This window comes from Melozone crissalis, unplaced genomic scaffold (genome assembly GCF_028551555.1).
Source record: "Melozone crissalis strain CALT ecotype California unplaced genomic scaffold, PUWL_Pcris_2 ptg000018l_1, whole genome shotgun sequence".
NCBI lineage: Eukaryota > Metazoa > Chordata > Aves > Passeriformes > Passerellidae > Melozone > Melozone crissalis.
Genome location: NW_026535796.1, coordinates 3,149,073 through 3,170,242, shown reverse-complemented (window position 1 = coordinate 3,170,242; position 21,170 = coordinate 3,149,073). Strand labels below are relative to the sequence as shown.

Below are 21,170 nucleotides of genomic sequence, written 5' to 3'. Positions count from 1 at the left end.
CAGGTAACCCCACCCCGAGGACAGGCACTCTCCACCATGGGCACTACTTGGGGGTGCCCAGGATCATGTGGAAGGTTCCGGGCTGGGGCTCGAAGCCGATGGCCTGCAGGGCATGCAGCGAGGCCGTGTTGTGGGGCAGCACGGCGCAGTAGATGGGGAAGCCGCGGGCGTGCAGCTCCCGGCCCAGCGCGTTCAGCAGGAGCCCGGTGAGGCCGCGGCCGCGCCAGGCGGGCACGGTGTAGCCGTGGCGCAGGCAGCCCTGCCCGTCCAGCAGGCTCCAGGACACCGGGCGGCCCCGCGGGCCCAGCAGGCAGGCGGAGGGCAGCGCCCGCACCAGCCCCAGCAGGAACGCCCGGCTGCGGGCATTGCCCCCCAGCGCCCACGTGGCGTTGAGAAGAGAGATGTGGGATGGGGACACGGGCGCCAGGCGCAGGCCCGCGGGCATCCTGCAACAGGGCGTGGCAGAGGGGGGAATGCTGAACCCTGGTGCCAGCTGGGATGGCAGATGGGGTGGGATTGGGAACCCCTGTGCCACCCAGGGATGGAATATGGGACCCTTGTTTCCCCTGGGAATGGGATTGGGAACCCCTGTGCCACCCAGGGATGGAATATGAGACTGGTTTCCCCAAGAGATGGATTTGGGAACCCCTGTGCCACCCAGGGATGGAATATGGGGCCCTCATACCACCCAGGCGTAGGACTGGGGACCCCTGTGCCACCCAAGGATGTGCTCAGTGATCCCACTCATGTCACCTAGTGACCCCTGTGCCACTCAGACAAGTGCTCGGGGACCCCTGTGCCACCCAGGGATGGAATTTGGGACCCTTGTTTCCCCTAGGGATGGGATTGGGAACCCCTGTGCCACCCAGAGATGGACTCTGAGACCCTCATAACACCCAGGAGAGGGACTGAGGACCCCTGTGCCACCCGGAGGTGTGCTCAATGATCCCTCTCATGTCACCCAGTGATCCCTGTGCCACTCAGGCAAGTGCTCAGGGACCCCTGAGCCACCCAGGGGTGTGCTCAGTGATCCCACTCGTGTCACCCTGTGCCTGTCAGGGATGTGCTTGGGGACTGCTGTGCCACCAAGGGAGGTGACTATGACCCCCCTGTGCTACCCAGAAATGTGACAGGTCTCCGTGTGCCACCCAGGGATGTGACTGGTCCCTCAGTGCCCGTGTGCCCCCAGTGTCCCCTGTGCCCCCAGTGCCCCTCACTCACTGCCTGCGGGGCTGGGGGGGCTCAGGGCTCATCAGCGCCCGGTACCGGATTGTCTCCACCTTCAGGCCCCTGGCACTGGCCACCTCCTGCACGGCCTGGTCCAGCCCATCCTGCATCCCTGGGACACCCTGTTAGCCAGACAGGGGACCCAGAAGGAGCGCAGAGGAGCCCAGTGTCCTCCCAGTGCCACCCTTACCCAGAATCTGGAAGGCTCTTTCCCGGGTGACGGCCTCAGTGCCCTCCAGCAGTGCCTGCAGGGCTCCCTTGTCCCGGTAGAACACGGACAGCTGGTTGGTGTAGTAGTCCCTGGGGTCCCTGTGGTCCTGGGAGGGACATGGAGCTGAGGGTGGCACCCCAGTTCCCAGGCCCCTGGGGTGTGGGGTGCTGCTGCCAGGGCAGGGGCAGCACCTCTGGGCGCAGGCGGGTCAGGACGATGCTGAAATTGGGCCAGGAGTCCACCAGCACCTCGTGGGAGGCTGGGTTCCCCCTGGCCACCGTCATCACTGTCCCTAGGACCTGCACGGAAGGTCATTGTCACCTGTAGGACAGGGCAGAGGGGACAAACGGTGCCCAGAGTCCCTCCAGTCCCTCGCCAGCAGGGGAGAGGGAGCAGCAGAGACCCCAGGGTGTCTGTTGGCAGCAGGGCAGGGGAGAGGGGACACAGGGGTCCTTGTCACCACCAGGGTACGTGGGGAGGCAGACGGGTCCCAGGGTCCTCATACTGGCAAGACAGAGGAGAGGGGACAGGGACAGGGACAGGGACAGGGACAGGGACAGGGACAGGGACAGGGGGGTCCCGGGAATCAGCAGCACTGACAGGACAAGGGTGAGGGGACAAAGGAGACCCCAGGGTCCTCCCCACTGACAGGGAGGGAGGGACAGAGGGCTCCCCAGGGACTCTGTCACCAGCAGGACAGGGCAGAGGGGACAGAGGGAGCCTCGGGGTGGCTGTCACCGGCAGGGTGGTGGGCAGGCTCTTCCGCAGGGTCTCCTCCAGGAGCTGCAGCTGGGCTGGGCACCTCAGGATCTGCATGGCTTCGTGACCGTGGGGCAGGTGGGGACACCGAGGATCCGTGGGGAGCTGGTGGCACTGGGGCAATGTCCCTGAGTGTCCCAGACAGGCACCCGTCCATCAGGTGGCCACAGGGCTGGCCCAGTGCCCAGTGTTCAGCAGGATGGACCCTGCCCGCTGCCCCCCAAGGCAGGGGGCACTCGCTGGCCCGTGACAGCTGCGGTAACCATTGTCACCAAACGCCACACAGTCTCTAGATTCCCACTCCACAGCCCCCCGGAACCCACAGACTCAGGACTCTTGCTGTGGTGAGTGCTGGAGGAGATGCGGGCCGTGGGGAAAGGGATGGGGACAGGGACAGGGGCCATGCCTGGTGGCCCTGTCCCCCTGTTACTGAGGGTCTCTCAGCAGGACAATGAAGATCCTGACGTGCTCTGCCCATCTGCAGCAACTGGAGGGGATCCTGAGGAAGAGCCTGCCCATCGCCCTGCCGGTGACGGGGACCCCACTGTCACCCCTGCCCTGTGCCACGATGGGGACCCCAATGCCATCCCCACCCTGCCAGTCACAGGGACCCTGCTGTCACCCCTGCCCTGTGCCATGACTGGGACACCAGTGTCACTCACCTGTTGCTGTGATGGGGACCCCAATATCCTCCTTGCCATGAGGGGGACCCCAATACGACCCCTGCTGGTGATGGGGACCCCCGTGTCATTAGGGACCCTTTTTGCTGCCCTGTTCCCCACACCTGCCCCCCTCCCCTCAGCTCTGACCCCACATCTGCCCCCATATCAAGCCCCCATCCCTGACCCCCATCTGTCCCCTCCTTGTCCCTCATGGCTGACCCCCTTTTCCCCCAGGTCTTCGGGGCAGTGCTGAACATCAACCGGGGCAACCCTGGCCAGTTCGAGGTGCTGGTGGACAAGTGGCCCGAATTCGGCGCCGTGCTGGCCCGGCCCAGCGGAGAGGTAGCCAGTGGGGACACGGGGCGCTGCAGGAGGGGGGTGACACGGCGCCCTGGCATGTGCCAGGCGTGCTCAGAGCAGCCGTGGGTGCCCCCAGGTGCCGGCCAACGACGGGTACTGGAACACGCAGGCGGCGTTCTACCGGGACCTGGGCGCGTACCGGGCGCTGCTGGAGACCCCTGGCTGCCTGCGCTGGGACGCCGCCTTCACCCTCATCGGTGGCCTGGGGACATCCTGGGGAGGGACTGGGGAGGGACTGGGCAGCACTGGGAGTGTGGGACGCCAGGGAGAGCTGGTGGAGGCAGGGAGGAACTGGGAGGTACTGGTGGAGGGGATTGGGAGTGCTGGGGGATGCTGGGGATGGGTGTTTGGGTGCTGGGGAGCACTGGAGGTTTGATTTGGTGTGCTGGTGTGGGGTTTGGTGGGTGATACCAGTGGGAAGCGTTGGGGAGGGATTTGGGGGTGCTGGGGAGCAGCAGGGAATTGCACTGCTGGGTGCCCTGGAAGCAGGGTCCTGTGGGGGGTGCTGGGGTTGAACTTGGGGATTCTGGGGCTCTGGGAAGCATTGCAGCTGGATTTGTGGGTCCTTGGGGACACTGGGGGTACTGGAGTTGGACTTGGGGATGCTGGGGCACTGGGAAGAATTGCAGCTGGATTTGTGGGTCCTTGGGGACACTGGGAGTGCTGGGGTTGGACTTGGGGATGATGGGAGCGGGATTGGGGTAGTGGGCACGCTGGAAGCAGGGATTTGGGTGCTGGGAATAGAGACTGGTGTTGCAGGTAGGCCCTGGGGACACGGAGGAGGACACTGGGGTCATACAGGGGCGCTGGGGACAGGGATGGTGGAGTACAGGGGGAACAGAACCCCCTGATACTCCCATCCCCAGGGCTGCAGGATGGGCTGGCCACGGTGTCCCAGGAGCTGGCAGGGAAGAAAGGTGTGGAGCTGGACATTGTCGAGTACTACTCCTACTGGCACCCTGACCCCAGCAGCATGCCGGAGCCCCGGTGAGAGCCCCCCACCCTCATCCCCACACGGGGACACCCCCGAGCCCCCCACTGACCCCTGCCTCACCCAGGCCAGCCCCCGGGGTGCGCGTGGGCTCCCTGAGCCCCTCGCACGTGGACCTGCTCAACGAGACCTGGCCCTACGGGGGCAACGCCCGCAGCCGGCGCTTCCTGGCCGAGATCTTGGGGCGCTTCCCGCAAGTGTGCCTGCAGGACGGCAGTGGGCAGCCCGTGGCCTGGGTGCTGACGGATCATTTTGGGACCGGCACCCACAGCTACACCCTGCCCGAGCACCGGCGGCACGGGCACATGCAGGTGGCGCTGACGGTGGCGGCGCAGCGGGCACACGCCCGCGGGTTCCCCACCTTTGGGCACACGGCGCTGGGCAACCGGCCCATGCAGCAGCTGCAGGAGATGCTGGGGAACCGGCGCCTGCCCGGGGTCTGCCGCTACATCCTGCACAATCCCGGCCTGGACAGGGATGGGCCCTGAGGCCCTGCTGTCCCCTATCCTGCACAATCCCAGCCTGGACAGGGACGGGCCCTGAGGCCCTGCTGTCCCCTCTTCGTGCTGACATCAAATTAAACAGTGGTGTGGACTTTTGTGGGTTTTGTGTCCCCTCAGCACTGACGGTTACAGCGGTGACACAGCTTGGTGGCTCACGTGTCACCGCTGAGGCACACGGTGGGATCCTCTGGGAGTCACCCCAAGCATCTCAGTTATTCTCAGTCCCCCAAGGGAGGGCTGAAAGCCGCAGGCAAATCTGCACTGGTGGCACCTGCAGTGTCACCCCCTGAACCAGGGCGGTGTCACCACAGCTGGGGGTGGGACAGGCAGGCACTGGGGGGACAAACAATGACACACAGGACAGAGTGGGACAGGGCAGACGGTGACAGTGTCACAGGGTGAGTCATGGTTTGGGAGACTGATGGGGACAGACAGGGGGGTGACAGTGTTCAGGCTGGTGGGGAGTGCTGGGATGGGGGTGACAATGTCCAGGCTGACAGGGAGAAACCACAAGGGTGACAGTGCCTGAGGTGATTGGGACTGTCACAGGGGTGACAATGCCAGAGCGTAGTGGGCACAACTGGGAGGTGGCATTGTCTGGGGTGACAGTCACTGACTCGAGTGACAGTGCCAGGGGAGCAGGGGACACTGGGATGGAGGTGACAGTGCCCTCGGGATGACAGGAACTGCCGCGGGGGTGACAGTGCGGCTGCTGGCAGGGACAGCATGGGGAGGTGACAGCACCCGGGGACAGCCGGGGGGTGCCGACCCGGGCGGGGGACCGGGGCCACCGCGAGGGAGGCAGCGGCCGAAGGTGGCAGCGGCCGAGGCGCCCATGGCCGGTGGCCCAGCCCGGCCCCGCCGCTTCCGCCCGGCCGCGGGCAGGGGCGGGTCCCTGCCGGCGGTTCCCGGTACTGGCGCGTCCCGCCCGGTTCCCGGTAGCGGCAGGGCCGTGCCAGCTCCATGTCGCGCAGGGCCATGGAGCAGCCCCGGCGCATCACCGACTCCTTCCCGCGGCGGCGGCGGCGGCGGGGCCCGGGGCGGCCCCCGGGCCGGCTCAAGGACAGGAAGGACAAGGACAAGGACCAGGACCAGGACAAGGCGCAGCTGAAGGTGCGGGAATGTCCCCGCGGCCCCTCGCAGCCCCCCCCGGACCCGGCGCTCATGGAGATGTTGCGGCGCTTCGACCTCGCCTGGGAGTACGGGCCCTGCAGTGGTGAGCACCCCCGGTTCCCCTGCTTGTCCCGGTTCCCCCGCTTGTCCCGGTGGTCCCGGGCTCCCCCCGGCCCCGCTGAGCCCCCGGTATCCCGCAGGGATCACCCGCCTGCAGCGCTGGGAGCGGGCACAAGAGCTGGGGCTGAGCCCCCCCGGGCCCATCCGTGACGCCCTCCTGGAGCACCGCGACAACCCCGATGTCACCTACAGGTGGGCGTGGGATGGGGTGGCATGGCATGGGATGACATGGCATGGGATGCCACCTGCCCTCCCCGCTGACCCCGCTGTGTCCCCACAGCCTGTGGCACGAGTACGAGCTGTGAGCGGCCGCGCAAGGGAGCAGAGAAACCATTCCCGACACCCGCAGACCCTATTGCAGGGACCCCGGGTGGATTAAAGCTGGTGTGAGCGAAGGAAGGGGTGCCGTGTGCTGTCTGGGGGGCACGGGGTGGGGTGAAGCCCTTGGGGTGCAGGGGGAGGGCAGGGAGTTGCATTCCCCCCAAAAAAAGCCAGGTGGGGTGTCCATCTCACAGTTTGATGTCACTCAGCTGGGACTCAGGGAGAAAAATGTGTTCTTGGGTGGAGAAAGGGAGGTGGGATTTTTTCCCCCAGGAATGGGGTGAAAAAATGAAGAATGAGGTATAAAATCAGCTGAAAGTGAGCTCAGGGGGCTGTGGATGGTGGGGATGTCCTGCAGCGGGGTGGGAAGAGTGTCCTGTGGGATTCATATGTTTAATAGCCCAGATCAGCAGCTTTGCTGTGTGCAGAATCATAAATAACAGGATGTGTCTGTTAATTATTCAGGTTATCAATGACTTAATTCACCAGCTCTTTCTGTTGTTTCATCAATAAAATAAATTGTTTCTATATGTGGTGGGTCTAGTGTTGATTGAATGCTACTGCACCCACTAGAATGTATTTAGTTATTTTTTGTTGATTGTTTTGGTGCATTTTATCAGCTTTAATTTTGGGAATATGGGTATTTATATGGTAGACTTTTATAGGTAGTTTTTTATCTTGGTAGTGATGCCTTTTTAATTTCTAGCAGTCTAAATTAGTATTTTTTTATGCTGCTAATTAGTATTTTAAATTTTTTCTAGCTATCCTCACAGAGTACTGGTAACTATTTATGAATTAGTGTAGAGGTAGAGTTTTGGCTGCAACGGAGCATTGGAGCCAGCAGTAATTTGGGATGGGGTGGGATGGGTGGGGGGTCACTCAGAACTCCCATCCCACTCACACTGCAGGCTCCAGACTCTCTGGATTGCATTATCCAGGTGGATCTGGTCCTGCTGTTGGAGCTGCAGTCCCTTGGATATCTTCTAGAGACAGGACATAATTCCTCTGCTGGGCACAGGATAGAGGTGCTTAGGAAATCAGCCAAAAATAAGCATCTACACTCAGCCAACCCAGGGCTGTGCCCTCCTGGTGGGAAGAAGGAGGGAGATTCCCACTCTCCTTCCTTGGCAGAGGGTCAGTCCCAGCCTGGTGGGTGTCCCAGGAAAGGGGGAAGTGTTTGGGATGGCTCCAGCTGCAGGAAGAGCCCTGGGAGATGGAGATGGACAGCAGCAACCTCAGGGGCAGTTTCCAGCCAGGAACCTCCTTCCCTGGGAGGGTGGGTTTAGGTGGGATTTTGGGAAGAAATCCCTCCCTGTAAGGGTGGTGAGGCCATGGCACAGATTGCCCAGAGAAGCTGTGGCTGCCTCAGGCTTGGAAGTGTCCAAGGCCTGGTTGGATGGGGCTTGAAGCAACCTGCGCTAGTGGAAAGTGTCCTGTGGGTTGGGGTGACAACATGAAGGGACACCATCTCAGGGGGTGGCGGGGGCAGCACCTGGCTTTCCCCTCCACCACGGCCACAGCGAGCTGCGGGCTCTCTGTGTGCTTCAGTTCACCGGTCCCGCTTCCAGCCCCAATTCCAGCCCAGGCCTAGGCCGCTGCGGTTGCCATGGCAACCCGGAAGTTGTGCTCCTCGCGCAAAGGCCGCCGGGAGTTGTAGTTCCTCCGTGCCGCACAAAATGGCGCCGCTGGGTCCCTGTGCCCGCCCGGTGTCCCCAGAGTGTTCACTCCGATCCCTACCGACAGCAGCCCACCCTCCAGGTGCTCAGGGTCACAAAGCCACCAAGGGCTGCCATTTCCACGCTTTATTGCCAGTGCAGGAGCAGTGTCGGTGTTTGTGTGCGTGGGGCTGGGGCAGAGGCACGTCCCAGCCCCAGGGTGCGGGCGGGGCGTGGGCGGGGCGTTCCGGCTCTCTGGCCACGCTCACATACGTAGGCCACGCCCATCCCCTTGTTGCTATGGCAGTGAGTAGGTCCTGTCTCATGCCCCCCAAATTAAGGCGTGGGTTCATCTGTGTGGGCGTGGCCAGGTGCATGGGTGTGGCACTGGGTGTGGTCATCACTATGTGTGTGGTCATCACTATGGGTGTGGTCACTAAACGGGGCGGGGCCACCATCCAGGCTGGCCTGGCGCACCACGCGGCGTGGGCGGGACGAGGGTCGTGACCTCGGGGAGGGACCCTCTGCTTCCTGCGTGGCCTCAAACACCTGACAGGGGACAGTGGGGTCATGCCGTGCTGCTGTCACCCCACAGCTGGACCCCCATTCTGCCCTGACCCCCACTCACCTCCCCGGCCAGGGGCTCCCCCAGCAGCTCCAGGGGCTCGGGGTTCTCCAGCAGGCTGATGCTCCGCATGACAGAGCACAGGGAGATGCGGGGGCGCCGGGAGGCCCCCAGCAGCCCCCCTGCAGCTGCCTCCTCCTCGGAGGGCTGTGGGGATGCCAGCGGGGAGCACAGCGGGGACAGGCCACTCGTGTCCCTTGCGGTGTCCTCCTCGGGGTGCGGCACCTCGGCCGCCCGGGGCTCCCACAGGCTGCTGTGCCGGCTGCCACAGAGCTGTCAATCAGCACCTGGCCACTCCCCCTGCTGGGAGCCACACCTGCTCGGCTGGGTGGGGTCCCATGGGCTCCTCCCCCACAAAATGTCCCACACCTTTCCAGGTAGGGCACGGGCACTGAAGCCCCGCCCACCCACACAAAGATGTTTGGTCCCAACAGGCCCCACCCAGCTGTCCCCACCCAGCTGTCCCCACGCACCTGGCGCTCAGGATGCCCTGGTAGAAGTCGAGCTGGCGCATGAAGCCGGGGTTGGGCAGGACGCCGGGCCGGCAGTGCCGGACGTGCCGCAGCGCCCGCTCCAGGGGCCACCCGAACTCCTTCATGGCGTAGGCCAGCACCGTGGCGGCCGAGCGGCTCAGCCCCATGCGGCAGTGCACCAGCGCCCGGCCTCCCGCCGCCCTGCGGCACCCGCCGCTGGCACCACGGCACCGGGCACTCCCAGTGTCCCCGAGGTGTCCCAGTGTCCCCAGAGCTCTCAGTGTCCCCAAGGTGTCCCAGTGTCCCCAGAGCTCCCAGTGTCCCCCAGCCATCCCAGGATCCCCAGAGCTCCCAGCATCCTCCAGCCATCCCAGTGTCCCCACAGCTCCCCATGTCCCCAGCCATCCCAGTGTCCCCAGAGCTCTCAGCATCCTCCCGCCATCCCAGTGTCCCCACAGCTCCCCATGTCCCCAGCCATCCCAGTGTCCCCAGAGCTCTCAGCATCCTCCTGCCATCCCAGTGTCCCCAGCCATCCCAGTGTCCCCAGAGCTCTCAGCATCCTCCAGCCATTCCAGTGTCCCCAGCCATCCCAGTGTCCCCAGCGCTCCCAGCATCCTCCAGCCATCCCAGTGTCTCCAGAGCTCCCAGTGTCCCCAGCCAACCCCCTGCTCCCCAGCATCCCATGCCCCAGCACTGTAACCATCAAGACCTCTCTCCATGTCCCCCTCTGCCCCACCCCACCTCCAGCCCTGGTGTCCCCCATGGTGTCACCCTCATGGTGTCACTGACCGGACGCGGGAGAGGAAGAGGAAGGTGTCGTTCCAGTGGGGCAGGAGCTCGGCCGCCTCCTCGTCGTACACCCGCACGTTCATGTACGTGAACAGTGCCGGGAAGAAGTTGTCAATCTCCCGCGCCACGTTCAGGATGTGGGTGACCCTGTGGTGACACGAGTGACACCCCAGGGGCAGCTCGTGGTGACCCCATGACGGTGCCACCCCATGATGGTGCTCACCTATTCTGCTGCAGCTCCTCCAGGTTGGCTGCGTTCCACTCGGAGCCCTGCGTGGTGACAGCGGTGAGGGGAGGGGACAGTGCCACCCGCCCCGCCCGCCGTGCCCGCCGTGCCCGCTGCCCACCAGGAAGAGGTGCGGGAAGACGCGGGAAGGCCGATCCATCTGCGCCAGCACCAGCAGCATCTCGTTGTCAATGAAGTCCTTGTGCTCGGCCAGGCTGTGCCCCGTGCGCCGCTCCAGCTCCTCCCGCACCTGGGCGCCACAATGGGTGAGGGATGGCCCTGCCAGCCCGCCCTGTCCCCAGCACACCCTGCTGCCACCCCGGTGCCACCCACCTCCTTGGAGGTGACATTCTCCAGGTCGGCGGTGGCCATCACCTCCCGCAGCAGCGCCCGCACCGCCTGCTCCGACAGCTCCGGCATGGCTGGCCTGCCACCGGCACCGGCACCGCCGTGTCACCGCTGTCCCCTGCCCCACCCGGGCCACGCCCTGCCAGGCGCGGCAGCGATTGGCCAGCGGGTGCAGGGCGTGGCGGGGCGTGGCGGGAGCTTACCGGAGGGGCGTGGGCGAGGCGGGGCGCACGGACTCGAGGTCGGCCATGGCCAGCCACTCGTTGAGACAGCTCTGCTCGGAGCCCAGCGCCGCCGCGTAGCCGCGGGCCCAGGCCAGCGCGGGGCCGCCGGGGATGTGCCCGCCGCGGGCCGCGTCCTCGCAGGCGCGGTGCAGCTCCTGCAGCGCGGCCCTGCCGCACAGCACCTGCCACCCTGCGCTGCCACCGCCTCCCCGGTGCCACCCCCACTGCTGTGTCCCCCTCACTGGCCGTCCCCAGCGTGTGGGTGCCACCCAGCCCTCCCCAGCTCCTTCCCCCTGCCCGTGCCCATGGTGGTGCCCATGGTGATACCCACATCCCCTGTGCCCAGGATGGTGACAGCACCCCTCGTGTCCCCAGCAGTGCCACATCCCCCGTGTCCATTGTGCAGCTGAGATCCCCTGTGCCCCTGGCAGTGCCCGTGCCCCCAGTCCCCGAGGTGGTGCCCACCCCCGTGGTGCTCTCCAGGCCACCCACACCCCCCGTGCCCAGGGTGGTCCCCACGCCCCCCGTGGTCACGCCCAGGCCTCGCTCACCACATGGTCTGCACAGAGATGGGCTTGAAGATGCGTGTCTCTCCCCCCGATGTCACGCTGAACCCCCTGGGCATCAGGGAGACACACGTGGGTTAGCGTGGTCACCCCGATCCCTCTAGGCCCCTCCCTGTCCCAAAATTCCATCCTGCCCTTACCCGTCGCCGTCGAGGAACACCTGGGTGTCGCTCCAGAGGGGCAGCACCATGCCCAGGGTGCAGTGGCTGGCCCTGGGGCAAGCAGGGGTCAGGGGGTGCCGACGCCTCCCCGGGCCCCCCCGCACCCCGCTCACCCCTCGTGGGCGAAATCCACTCCCAGCAGCGCCGTCTCCGCCTCGGCTCCCGCCTCCTCCGGCCGCACCAGCAGCAGGTACCGCACCCGCCGCGGCCGCGCCGACTCCAGCCGCACCGCCTGCCGGAACGGCGGGAATGCCGGGGGATCTGCCCCTTCCCAGGGCTCCCAGTGACCGGGGAGGAGCACCGCGCTGGGCCGTATCCCCTCCTCATCACTTCCCATTCCATCCCCATCCCCATTCCCATCCCGTCCCATCCAGTCCCCATCCTCATTGCATTCCCATACCTTTCCTCGATGTTACTGCTTCCGTCCCCATCCTGTGCCCACCTTCATTCCATCCCCATCCCAGCCCATCCTATCCCATATTGTCAATTTTCTCACCCCATTTTGTCCCCATCCATCCCCATCCCCATGCCCATCCCATCCCATCCCATCCTATCCAGTCCCCATCCCTATCACATTCCCCCTTCCTCGATGTTACTGCTTCCCATTATCCCCATCCCATCCTATCCACTCCCCATCCCTACTGCATTCCCATACCCTTCCTCAATGTCACTGCTTCCATCCCCATCCTGTCCCCACCTTCATTCCATCCCCATCCCCATCCCCATCCCCATCCCCATCCCCATCCCCATCCCCATCCTATCCTGTCAATTTTCTCTCCCCATTTTGTCCCCATCCACATCCCATCCCCATCCCATCCCTGCTCCTGACCCCATCCATCTCTTTCCCTGTCCCCATCCCATCCCCACTCCTGTCCCCATCCATCTCTTTCCCTGTCCCCACGCCATCCCCGTGTTCCTGGAGGGTGGATCTGTGTCCTACCAGCCGGATGGCGTCCTGGGGGCGCAGCAGCTGCATCATGAGGTGCAGGTGCCGCTCCTGCTGTCCCGGGGCCTGGCAGGGGGGCTCGGCCGGGGGGGGCTCGGCCGGGGGGGGCTCCTCGGCAGGCAGGAGTCGCGCAGCCCCCTTGACCATGACGAAGCTCTGCCTGGGATGGGGGCAGGAGGGTCCTGAGCACCGGGGGCACCCCCAAAGTGCTCCCCAAAGGGGGGAACTGTGTCCCCATCCCACCCCATGCCGAGGTTTTGGAGCCCCTCTCACCGTCGCTGCAGCTGGCCGCGTCTGGGAGCATCTTCCTCCTGCAAATTGGGAGGCAGTTCCAGGGGGAAACGTGACCCCAGGGCATGGAGCAGGCTTGGGGGTCCCACCAGGGGGACACCGCAGTCCAGTGACCCCTTAAACCCACCAAATAGTGTGGGCCCCACGGGGGGCATAGGGGCCCTTTGGGGGTCTCACTGTGGAGATGGATCCCTGGGGACCCCCTCGGGATGGCGGGGGGGCGTCTCATCCCTGTGCCCCTCATCCCTGGCTGGGTGAAAGCACTGGAAGGGGGGCCTGGGATGAACACCCAGAAAGGCCCAGTGGTCGCTGGGGGAGGTACTAGGGGACACCGGGACAGCGACGGGACTGGGAGAGGTGGCAAAGTGAGTGTGACAAACATCTCCATCCACACTTCACATTCCTCCCTCAGCTATGGGGAAACCCCAGCCGGGAGCACAGGAAACACCAAGGCGTGCTGGGGGCAGCCCCGTTGCCGGCAAACTCCCAGCAAAGTCCCATCGGAAGCGCCTGGGATGACCCCGCACCGGGAGCGACCGGAGCAACCTTCACCGCCCGGCCCGCGCTGGCACCCCCGGGACGGCGGCACCTTCCTCGCCGGGACCTTCCGGAGCTCCGGGAACCCGCGGGTCACTCCGGGACCCCCCGCCCGACACAGCCCCGCGCAGCCCGCACTCCCCGCACCGGGATCCCCGGACCGGCCCGTTTCCCCGGGCACCGGGACCCGCAGCAGCTCCGGGAACGGCAGGAGCTCCGGGACGCCCCGGTCCGCCCCGTGCCCTCGCACCGGGGCCCCCGCGGCTCGGGGCCAGCCCGCACCGGCTCGGGGCCAGCCCGCACTCCCCCGGGCGCCCCCGTGCCAGCCCGCACCGGGACCGCCCCTGTCGCACCGGGACCCCCCGCCCGTCCCCGCCGGGATGCGCCGTCCGGTGCCGCACTTACCGCGGGGCCGCCGGCGGAGCCCCCCGCCCGCCGCACCGTCACCAGCGCCATGCCCCGCCGCGCCGCCCCCCCGCACCAGGAAGCGCCGCCGCTGCCCCGCCCGGACGGGAACGAGAACGGGAGCGGGAGCGGGCACGGCCGCGGGCACGTCCCGGCACGGCACGGCTCCCCCCGTCCCTCAGAGCGGCACCTCCCCGGTGCCCCGGAGCCCCCCGGGCCCCACATCCGTGCGGGCAAGGCGGGATTGACACTCCAGCACTTGAGACACCTCTGGATCCTCCGAAAGTGGGAACCATCCGAGGGTCCCTGGCTCTTGGGGCCCTCCCCCAGTCTCCCAGAATATGTGATGCCTTCCCCAGACTCCAGAAACTGTGGGCCCCCCGAGGGACCTTGGCACCAGACATCCCGGGTTTCAGCCTATGGGAATACCCCAAGTGTCCCCAGCAGCTCACTCCCAAAGTGCCCCTTGTGACCCCATGGATCCCCAGCCAAGCCCCCCTCCCGGGGCAGGGGTCTTTTCCCATGTAATATAAACAAAAAAACCCATTCCTTGGGCCAGGAATGGGGGCACAGGGCCAGATTTGGGGTGAGCTGAGGAGGAGCAGCCCACTAGTGCCACCCACACGCTCACTGGATGAGCCCCATCACCTGAGCCCCACCCTAGCTGCAAGATCCATCCCTTTTCCCAGGCCCCACCCCTGAGACACCCCACCCATCGGGCCCCAGGCACGGACACACGTGTGTATATATATATATATAATATATGTATATGTATATGTACAGACATTCGGGGCCCCCCGCCCCCCCAGTGCCCCAAAGGACGAGGCCTGGGGGTCCCCCAGCAGTTCCCCCCAACACTGCAGTGCCTTAAAATAGGGGTCACCTGCATCCCACGGGGACCCCCGGGTCCGTCCTGCCCCCCATGGGTCACAGTACAACACCAAAGAGGAGGGGTTCCCTAGGCAGGGCTCTGGGCACAGGTGAGGGTCCCTGGGCTGAGGTTTGAGCCTGGCGGGAGAAGAGCCCTGGATTGGGGGTCCCGGGTGTAGGAGGATCCCTGGATCAAATCCCCTGTGGGGGGCTGTACCCACATCAGGGGGGTCCCCGTCACGGGGGGGCCGTCCCGGCACCGGCTGCTCCCCAGGCAGGGCTGTGCCCGCCCCGGGCCATCCTGGTGTGGGACAGCGCCCGCACCGGGGTGTCCCCTGCCTGGGGTGTCCCTATCCCTGCAAGGGGTGTCCCCACGTGGGACATCTGCGTCCGTGTGTGGGCTGACCCCACATGGGACACCCCGGTCCCTGCGTGGGACGTCCCCGTGCCGGCGTGCAGCGCCCCGGGGCGGGCGCTACTTCTCGGTGAGGGAGAGGCGCAGGATGCGCTGCAGCTCCTCGTCCTCCTCGCGCCGCCGCCGCTCCCGCTCCTCCTGCTCGCGCTCCGACAGCGCCATGGCCAGGCGCAGCTGCTCCGCGAAGCTGCCGTACCCGGGCGGGCCCGGGGGGCTCCCGCCACCCGCTCCCGGGGGGCTCCCGGCGGCCGGGGGCTCGGCGCTGGGCCCCGCCTGCAGCAGCATGCTCTCCTGCAGTGCCCTGGGCAGGGGACAGCAGTGGGGACAAACCCGTGTCATGGCAGCCACACCCATGTCATGGGTGTCACACCCATGTCATAGCAGCCACACCTGTGCCATGGCAGCCACACCTGTGCCATGGGAGCCACACCCGTGTCGTGGGTGTCACACCCACGTCATGGGAGTCACCCCCCTGTCATGGGAGCCACACCAACATCATGGGAGCCACACCCATGTAATGGGTGTCACACCCATGTCATAGCAGCCACACCCCTGTCATGGCAGCCACACCCCCTCTGTCACACTTCCACCCCACCCCTGGAGGCCACACCTCCTTCACAGCCCTTAAATGGCCTGGAGAGCCATGCCCCTCCCCACATGCCCCACCCAGCGGTTAGCCACGCCCATTATGGCCACACCCTTTGGGCAGCAAGAAGCTCCTCCCTTTCAGCCCCTCCCCTGGCCACAGCCCGACACCTTTAGCCCCTGCCCCCCTAACCCATGGACCCTTTACCTGCCCCACCCTGACACCTTTAATCTCTGCCCCACCCAGCTTGGCCCCGCCCAGGTGAGGTGGGTGTGGCGCTCCAGGCCACGCCCCCATGGATGGAACCTCACCTTTCCAGCTGCAGGTCCTCATCGTAGGGCGGCGGCTCTGTGCCGGGGCGGGTGTTGGTCAGCGCCTCCCAGATGGTCACCTGCGGGGCGTGGTCATGTGTTAGGGGCGTGCCCAGGTGTGTGTGGGGCGTGTCCGGGGAAGGAAGGGGGCGTGGCCGCACCTGGTCGGTCTCGGTGCCGGCATCCAGCAGGCTCTGCTGGATGGCGAACTGCAGCAGGTCGTCGTCCTCGTCACGCAGGGGCTCGCTGCGCCCCGCGCCCAGCACCGTGTACCCCGCCGGCACCTCGAACACACCCGCCTCCACCTCGCACGGGAACGGCCATGCTGCCACACACGGTGAATCGTCAGCACCGCCCACAGCTGTCCCCATGGCACCTCACGGCACCTCATGCTGCCCCACAGCTCCTCATGGCATCCTGTGACACCCCGCACCCACCCTGCTACATATCCATGGAATGCCAGCCCTCCCTGGCCCCCAGGCTCACCTCTGGGCCCCGAGGGCTGGGTGCCGGGGGGGTGGGCGCCGGGGGGCTCCTGGGGGGTGCAGATCCGCACGGAGCCCAGGGGCTGGTCACAGCCACACAGGTTGCTGAAGGTGATGCGGGCGTTGAGCACGTGGAACAGGGGGATCTCTGCGGGTACAGGCGCCAGTTGAGGCCCCATGAACTCCTGCCCCTGATAATCCCACCCCAAATAAAGCTTTCCCTCTCACCGATCTTGACGGGGAAGCCAGGGGGCAGCTTGAGGGTGATGAAGTCGCGCAGTTTGGCGAAGTGGGCGTTGGAGATGGCCATGAGGTCGATGATGGGCGTCACCTGCTCCGCCAGCGACAGCGGGTGCTGCTCGCACAGCCACAGCGTCGCCTTGAACCTGCCCAGGCACCACCGTGGGCACGGGGACCCGCCGGGGCCACCAGCACCACCCCCTGGCCACACCCCCGATGTACAGACAGCGGCACGGCCCCCGAGGACTCTGTCACCATCCCAAGGACTCTGTCCCCATCCCGAGGACTCTGTCCCCACCCGTGGGATGGTGGCCTCACCTCTGCACCTTGCTGGACATCTCGATGGGGCGCCCGATGTTGCGGGTCTCCAGGTCAAAGTGGGGGTCGAAGTACTCCTCGGGGGTGATGGCCGTGGGGTTGGTGGGGCTGGCAGCCTGCAGGATGGGTGCCTGAGGGGACAGCAGCACTGCTCAGCCCCCCTGGACACTCCCAGTGTCCCTAGGGACCCTCGGGATGGCCACTCACCCCGTTGTGTGTGCCGTGCTGCTGCGCGATGCCCAGGAAGGAGTGGAAGGGGGTCTTGGAGCCTGGGGGGAGAGGGGGGTACAGGGTGAGGTGTGGGCAGTGGGACGGACTCCCAGGGCTGTCACTGGTCACACCCCTCATGGGTGGCAGACTCCACGCTGTCCCATGCCTGTCACATTATCCCCACAGTTTCCCACAGCTGACATGTCACACCCAGAGTGTCCCACATCTGACATGTCACACCCACTGTGTCCCACACCTGACATGTCACACCCACAGTGTCCCACACCTGACACCCATGCCACCCAGGAAGGGTGGCGTGTGCCCACCGTGTACAGGTCCCCTGATTGGCTGACAGGGCTGTCACCTTTGCTGCGTGACTTGTCCTGGTCGGAGAGATGCTCCGTCCTGGTCTTGGTGACCAGCTCCACGTTGCTGGCACTGTACACCTGCGTGGGGACACCGTCAGGCCTGCCACACTCCGGGCTGTCCTCAGTGTCCCCCATGTCTCTGCGCTCACCTTGGCCTCGTAGCCGCTGACCACCTCCATCTTCTCCGAGCGCCAGCCCCAGATCCCAGACTTGTTCCTGGGGGAGCAGGGAGGCCTCACTCACCCTCTTGCACCAGCGCTTCCTTCCCCTTCGCCCACGCTTCCCCCTCGCACGGCCCCTGCTTGCTGAGACCTCCCCTTCCCTCCCTTCCCTCCCCTCTGCACCTCTCGAAGGCGATGTTCCGGGTGTCCAGGTGCGTGGACACGATGGGCGAGGTCAGCCGGCCGGCCACGTGCTCCTCGCTGGGCTGCATGGCCGCCAGCAGAAGCTCGGGCTCGTGCAGGGCCAGCGCCAGCGTCTCCGTGTACACCACCTGCTTGTCGTGGTCCACCTCCATCACCACGGCCCCCTCATCTGCATGGGGACACCCAGGGCTCAGCTCCATGTGACAACCCCAGGCCTGGGGGGCACTGGGGGGCTGGGGGGATTGGGGGTCCCTTGTACATGCGGGAGCCGAGGTGGTTCCCTCAGGGAGAACTTTGGTTTCCTTGGGGAATTGAGGGTGCCTGGTAAAAGAACTGAGGTGTTCTCCTCAGGAGGGGGGAACTGGAATCCCACATGGTCCCTAGAGGGTATCTGGGAGGTCCTTATGGGAGTATTCATAGTGCAGAGGGTCTGGGGGATCTCCAGGGAAGCCCCTGTATGGAATCTGGGGTCTTTACAGGGGTGCACTTATAGTGCAGGGGGTCTGTGGCTCCCCACAAAGACTGGGGGGCCCCCAGGGAATCCAGCCAGGGGTGCAGGGGGCCCGGGGGCTCCCCAGGGTGACAGAGGGCCCGCGGGGGGCTGGAGCTGACCTTCCCCCTTGAAGATGTAGCTGCGGCGGCCGCGCTGCCACGTCATGTGCTCGAAGCCCAGCAGGGTGGTGTCCACCCGCAGGCTCTCGCCGCGCTTCCACACGCGGTACACGTCGCTGGGACACACCTTGGACACCAGGGGCACTGCGGGCACAGGGACACGTCAGTCCCACGGCCGGGGGGCCCTGGGGACCCCCTTCCCCTTCCCAGCCCAGCCACGCTCACCCCAGCTGGTGAACTCCCACTTCATCTCCACGTAGAAGTCGGATGCCTGGAAGGGATGAGGAGAATGCTGGGAGATGTGGAGGGGCTGGGGACTCCCTGATAGGGTCACTGGGGAGGAGGGGAGTCTGGGGAGAAGGGATGGTGGTTCCTATTGGGGTCTTGGGTGGGGATCAGAGAGAATCGGGCCATTAGTGCAGGTCCACAGGGAAGGATAAGCAGCGAGTCCCAGAGGATAAGGATAAGCAGGGGGTCCCCAGGGAAAGAACGGAGTCAATGAGGGCTCCTGGGGAGAACTTGGGGTCCCTTCTCAGACCCCTGAGGACATGGGAAGTCTGGAGAGCAGGGGTGGGGATCTGGGTGCGGATCAGGACAATCTGGGAAAGTGGGGTTGGATAGGCAAGGTGTCCCTAGGGAAAGAATGGGGTCATGGAGGAGACAGGGGCTCCTGGGGAGACTTGGGGGGTCTCTGCTGGAGTCACTGGAGAGGTGGGGAGTCTGGAGCCAAGGGATGGGGCTGGTGGGTGTCCCTGGGGGGCTCTGGGGTGCAGGGTGCAGTTCTGGGGGCTGTACCCGCCGCAGTTTGCTGAGCAGCTCGGGGATGCCGGCGAGGCGCCGCGTCGCCCGCTGGTAGTCACGGTACTGGAGCACCAGCTGCACCATCTCGGGGTCCCCCGTGCTCACCGCCTCCTGCAGCACTGGGGACACGGGGTGCCATCAGCTGGAGGCCACCCGCCCCCCCGGCTGGTGTCCCCAAGTCCCCGAGGTGTGCCTGTACCCGTCCATCCGTTGGCGTTCTCCCGGCCCACGTTGGCGTTGTGCCGCAGCAGCACCCGCACCGACTCCAGGTGGCCCAGGGACACGGCCAGCTCCAGCGGCGTGCGGCCACGCGGGTCTGTCAGCTCCACGTCGTGCTGCAAGGGTGCAGAGGTCACTGTCCCCTCCCCGTGCCACCCCAGCCTCCCCCTGTGTCCCCCGTGCTCCCAAGGCCTGCTGCTCCCAGCCCCCCTTCTCCCAGTGCAGCCAACCCCATCCCAGCGCTCCCAGCTGCTTCCAGGCCTTTGGTGCTGCAGTCCCTTATTATCCCAGTGCCACCAGTCCTTCCAGTGCCACCAGTTCTTCCAGTGCTCCCAGTCCCCTGAGCCCCAGTCTTCCTGGTACTCCCAGTCCCCACACCACTCCCAGTCTTGCTCCAGCACTCCCAGTTCCCCCAGATGCTCCAGTGCTGTCCCCTCCACCCAGTGCCGCCAGCTCCCCGTGCTCCCAGTTTTCCCAGCCTCCCTCCAGTTTCCCCAGTGCTCCCAGTTCTCCTATCCCCCGTGCCCCACATCCCCTGGCACTCCCAATCCCTCTGACATGCTCCCAGTCTTCTCCCAGTGCTCCCAGCCCCTCAAGGGTCCCCATCCCCACAGTCATCCCAGTATATCCCAGTGCTCCCAGTCCCCCCAAGCTCCCCGTCCCCGCAGTGCTCCCAGTATCTCCCAGTGCTCCCAGTCCCCGTAGTGCTCCCAGTATTTCCCAGTGCTCCCGGTCCCCTAAGTGATCCCAGTATCTCCCAGTGCTCCCAGTCCCTCAAGGCTCCCCGTCCCTGTAGTGCTCCCAGTATCTCCCAGTACTCCCAGTCCCCATAAGTGATCCCAGTATTTCCCAGTGCTCCCAGTCCCCGCAGTGCTCCCAGTATCTCCCAGTGCTCCCGGTCCTTCCAGCCCTCCCAGCATCCCCCCTCCCCCCCCGCGCACAGCATTCCCGGTTTTCCCCAGCGCTCCCAGTCCCCCCCAGCATTCCCAGCGTTCCCAGTTCCCCGCTCTGCGGGCCCCGCCGTTCCCCCTCCCATGGCCTCCCGCCCGCTCCCGTTCCCGGTGCCGGTGCGTGGGGGGTGCCCGCTCCCCGGCGCCGCTCCCGGCGCCGTTCCCACCGTCCCCGCGCGCAGGGCGCTGTCCAGCGCCTGGTGCCGGTTGTGCCAGACGAGCCGGTGCAGCGGGAAGGTCTCGGCGGGCCGGGCCATCCCGGCACCATGTCCCCGGGGCCGCCGGGGCGGACGGACCGGGCCGCAGCGCGGGGCCTGCCCGCAATGGCTGCGCGGGGGCGGCGGCGGCGCAGCGCGGCGGCGCGGGGCGGGGCCGCACCGGGCACCGGCAACCGGCAACCGGGAACAGGCAGCGGCACCGGGAACGGGAAACGGGGACGGCATCGCCGCCGGGAACGGGCACGGGAAAGGGAGCGGGAAAAGGGAAGGGGCATTGGCTCCAGGAAGGGGAACAGGCACCGGGCACGGGAACGGCGTTGGCACTGGGCACGGGAACGGCAGCAGGAAAGGGAACGAGGGGTCGGGAGTGGGGCACCGGAAACGTTATCGGCACCGGAACGGGAGCAGGCACTGGGAACGGCACCAGCACCGGGAACCGCGGTTGTGGGCACCGCCACTGCAGCAGCACCGGGAATGCGACTGGAACCGGCACCGGACACAGCCTGGGGCTGCATCCTCTCACACTCTCCCATCGGGGTTGAAACCAGGGACCCCCTGGCTCCTCGCTGATCCCCGGTACCGGGGGCTGCCGGTGCCTGGCATCTCCTGCTGGGTACCCTGAGCACACACCCGGGGCTCGCTGACCCCTTTGACATCGTAACATCAGTGGAGGGGTACCTGGTGCTCAG

At 66.0% G+C, this 21,170-nt stretch overlaps 5 protein-coding genes across 6 annotated transcripts; 2 read left to right on the top strand and 3 right to left on the bottom strand.

Annotated features, from left to right (window-relative positions):
• Positions 1–43: 43 nt before the first annotated feature.
• Positions 44–2,254, bottom strand: LOC128937037 (glycine-N-acyltransferase-like protein 3). Its single transcript, XM_054276392.1, has 5 exons — positions 2,177–2,254; positions 1,630–1,737; positions 1,418–1,544; positions 1,222–1,339; positions 44–446 (listed from the first exon to the last, which is right to left on the bottom strand). The coding sequence occupies exons 1-5, from the start codon at positions 2,252–2,254 to the stop codon at positions 44–46; spliced, it is 834 nt and encodes a 277-aa protein (XP_054132367.1).
• A 394-nt stretch (positions 2,255–2,648) lies between these two features.
• Positions 2,649–4,698, top strand: LOC128937016 (glycine N-acyltransferase-like protein 3). Its single transcript, XM_054276349.1, has 5 exons — positions 2,649–2,726; positions 3,094–3,201; positions 3,296–3,416; positions 4,086–4,206; positions 4,278–4,698. The coding sequence occupies exons 1-5, from the start codon at positions 2,649–2,651 to the stop codon at positions 4,696–4,698; spliced, it is 849 nt and encodes a 282-aa protein (XP_054132324.1).
• A 564-nt stretch (positions 4,699–5,262) lies between these two features.
• On the top strand, positions 5,263–6,800 carry POLD4 (DNA polymerase delta 4, accessory subunit). Of its 2 annotated transcripts, XM_054276086.1 has the most exons (4): positions 5,263–5,447; positions 5,688–5,929; positions 6,027–6,138; positions 6,227–6,800. In XM_054276086.1, exons 1-4 carry the CDS (start codon positions 5,440–5,442, stop codon positions 6,249–6,251), a joined length of 387 nt encoding a protein of 128 aa, XP_054132061.1. In that variant the 5' UTR covers positions 5,263–5,439; the 3' UTR covers positions 6,252–6,800. The 2 variants fall into 2 exon arrangements, with proteins under 2 accessions (XP_054132061.1, XP_054132060.1); XM_054276085.1 differs by lacking the exon at positions 5,263–5,447 and having other exon boundaries at positions 5,670–5,929.
• A 1,458-nt stretch (positions 6,801–8,258) lies between these two features.
• SSH3 (slingshot protein phosphatase 3) lies at positions 8,259–13,564 on the bottom strand. The gene is made up of 14 exons (XM_054276482.1): positions 13,514–13,564; positions 12,554–12,591; positions 12,275–12,440; positions 11,448–11,566; positions 11,314–11,385; positions 11,159–11,224; positions 10,587–10,775; positions 10,369–10,462; positions 10,157–10,285; positions 10,033–10,079; positions 9,810–9,956; positions 9,021–9,221; positions 8,551–8,809; positions 8,259–8,471 (listed from the first exon to the last, which is right to left on the bottom strand). The coding sequence occupies exons 1-14, from the start codon at positions 13,562–13,564 to the stop codon at positions 8,259–8,261; spliced, it is 1,791 nt and encodes a 596-aa protein (XP_054132457.1).
• A 744-nt stretch (positions 13,565–14,308) lies between these two features.
• Positions 14,309–20,591, bottom strand: ANKRD13D (ankyrin repeat domain 13D). The gene is made up of 15 exons (XM_054275527.1): positions 20,431–20,591; positions 19,294–19,429; positions 19,089–19,213; positions 18,519–18,564; positions 18,294–18,437; positions 17,661–17,850; positions 17,466–17,532; positions 17,313–17,394; positions 16,946–17,007; positions 16,739–16,869; positions 16,409–16,566; positions 16,182–16,328; positions 15,857–16,020; positions 15,696–15,775; positions 14,309–15,099 (listed from the first exon to the last, which is right to left on the bottom strand). The coding sequence occupies exons 1-15, from the start codon at positions 20,518–20,520 to the stop codon at positions 14,859–14,861; spliced, it is 1,863 nt and encodes a 620-aa protein (XP_054131502.1). The 5' UTR covers positions 20,521–20,591; the 3' UTR covers positions 14,309–14,858.
• Positions 20,592–21,170: the final 579 nt, after the last annotated feature.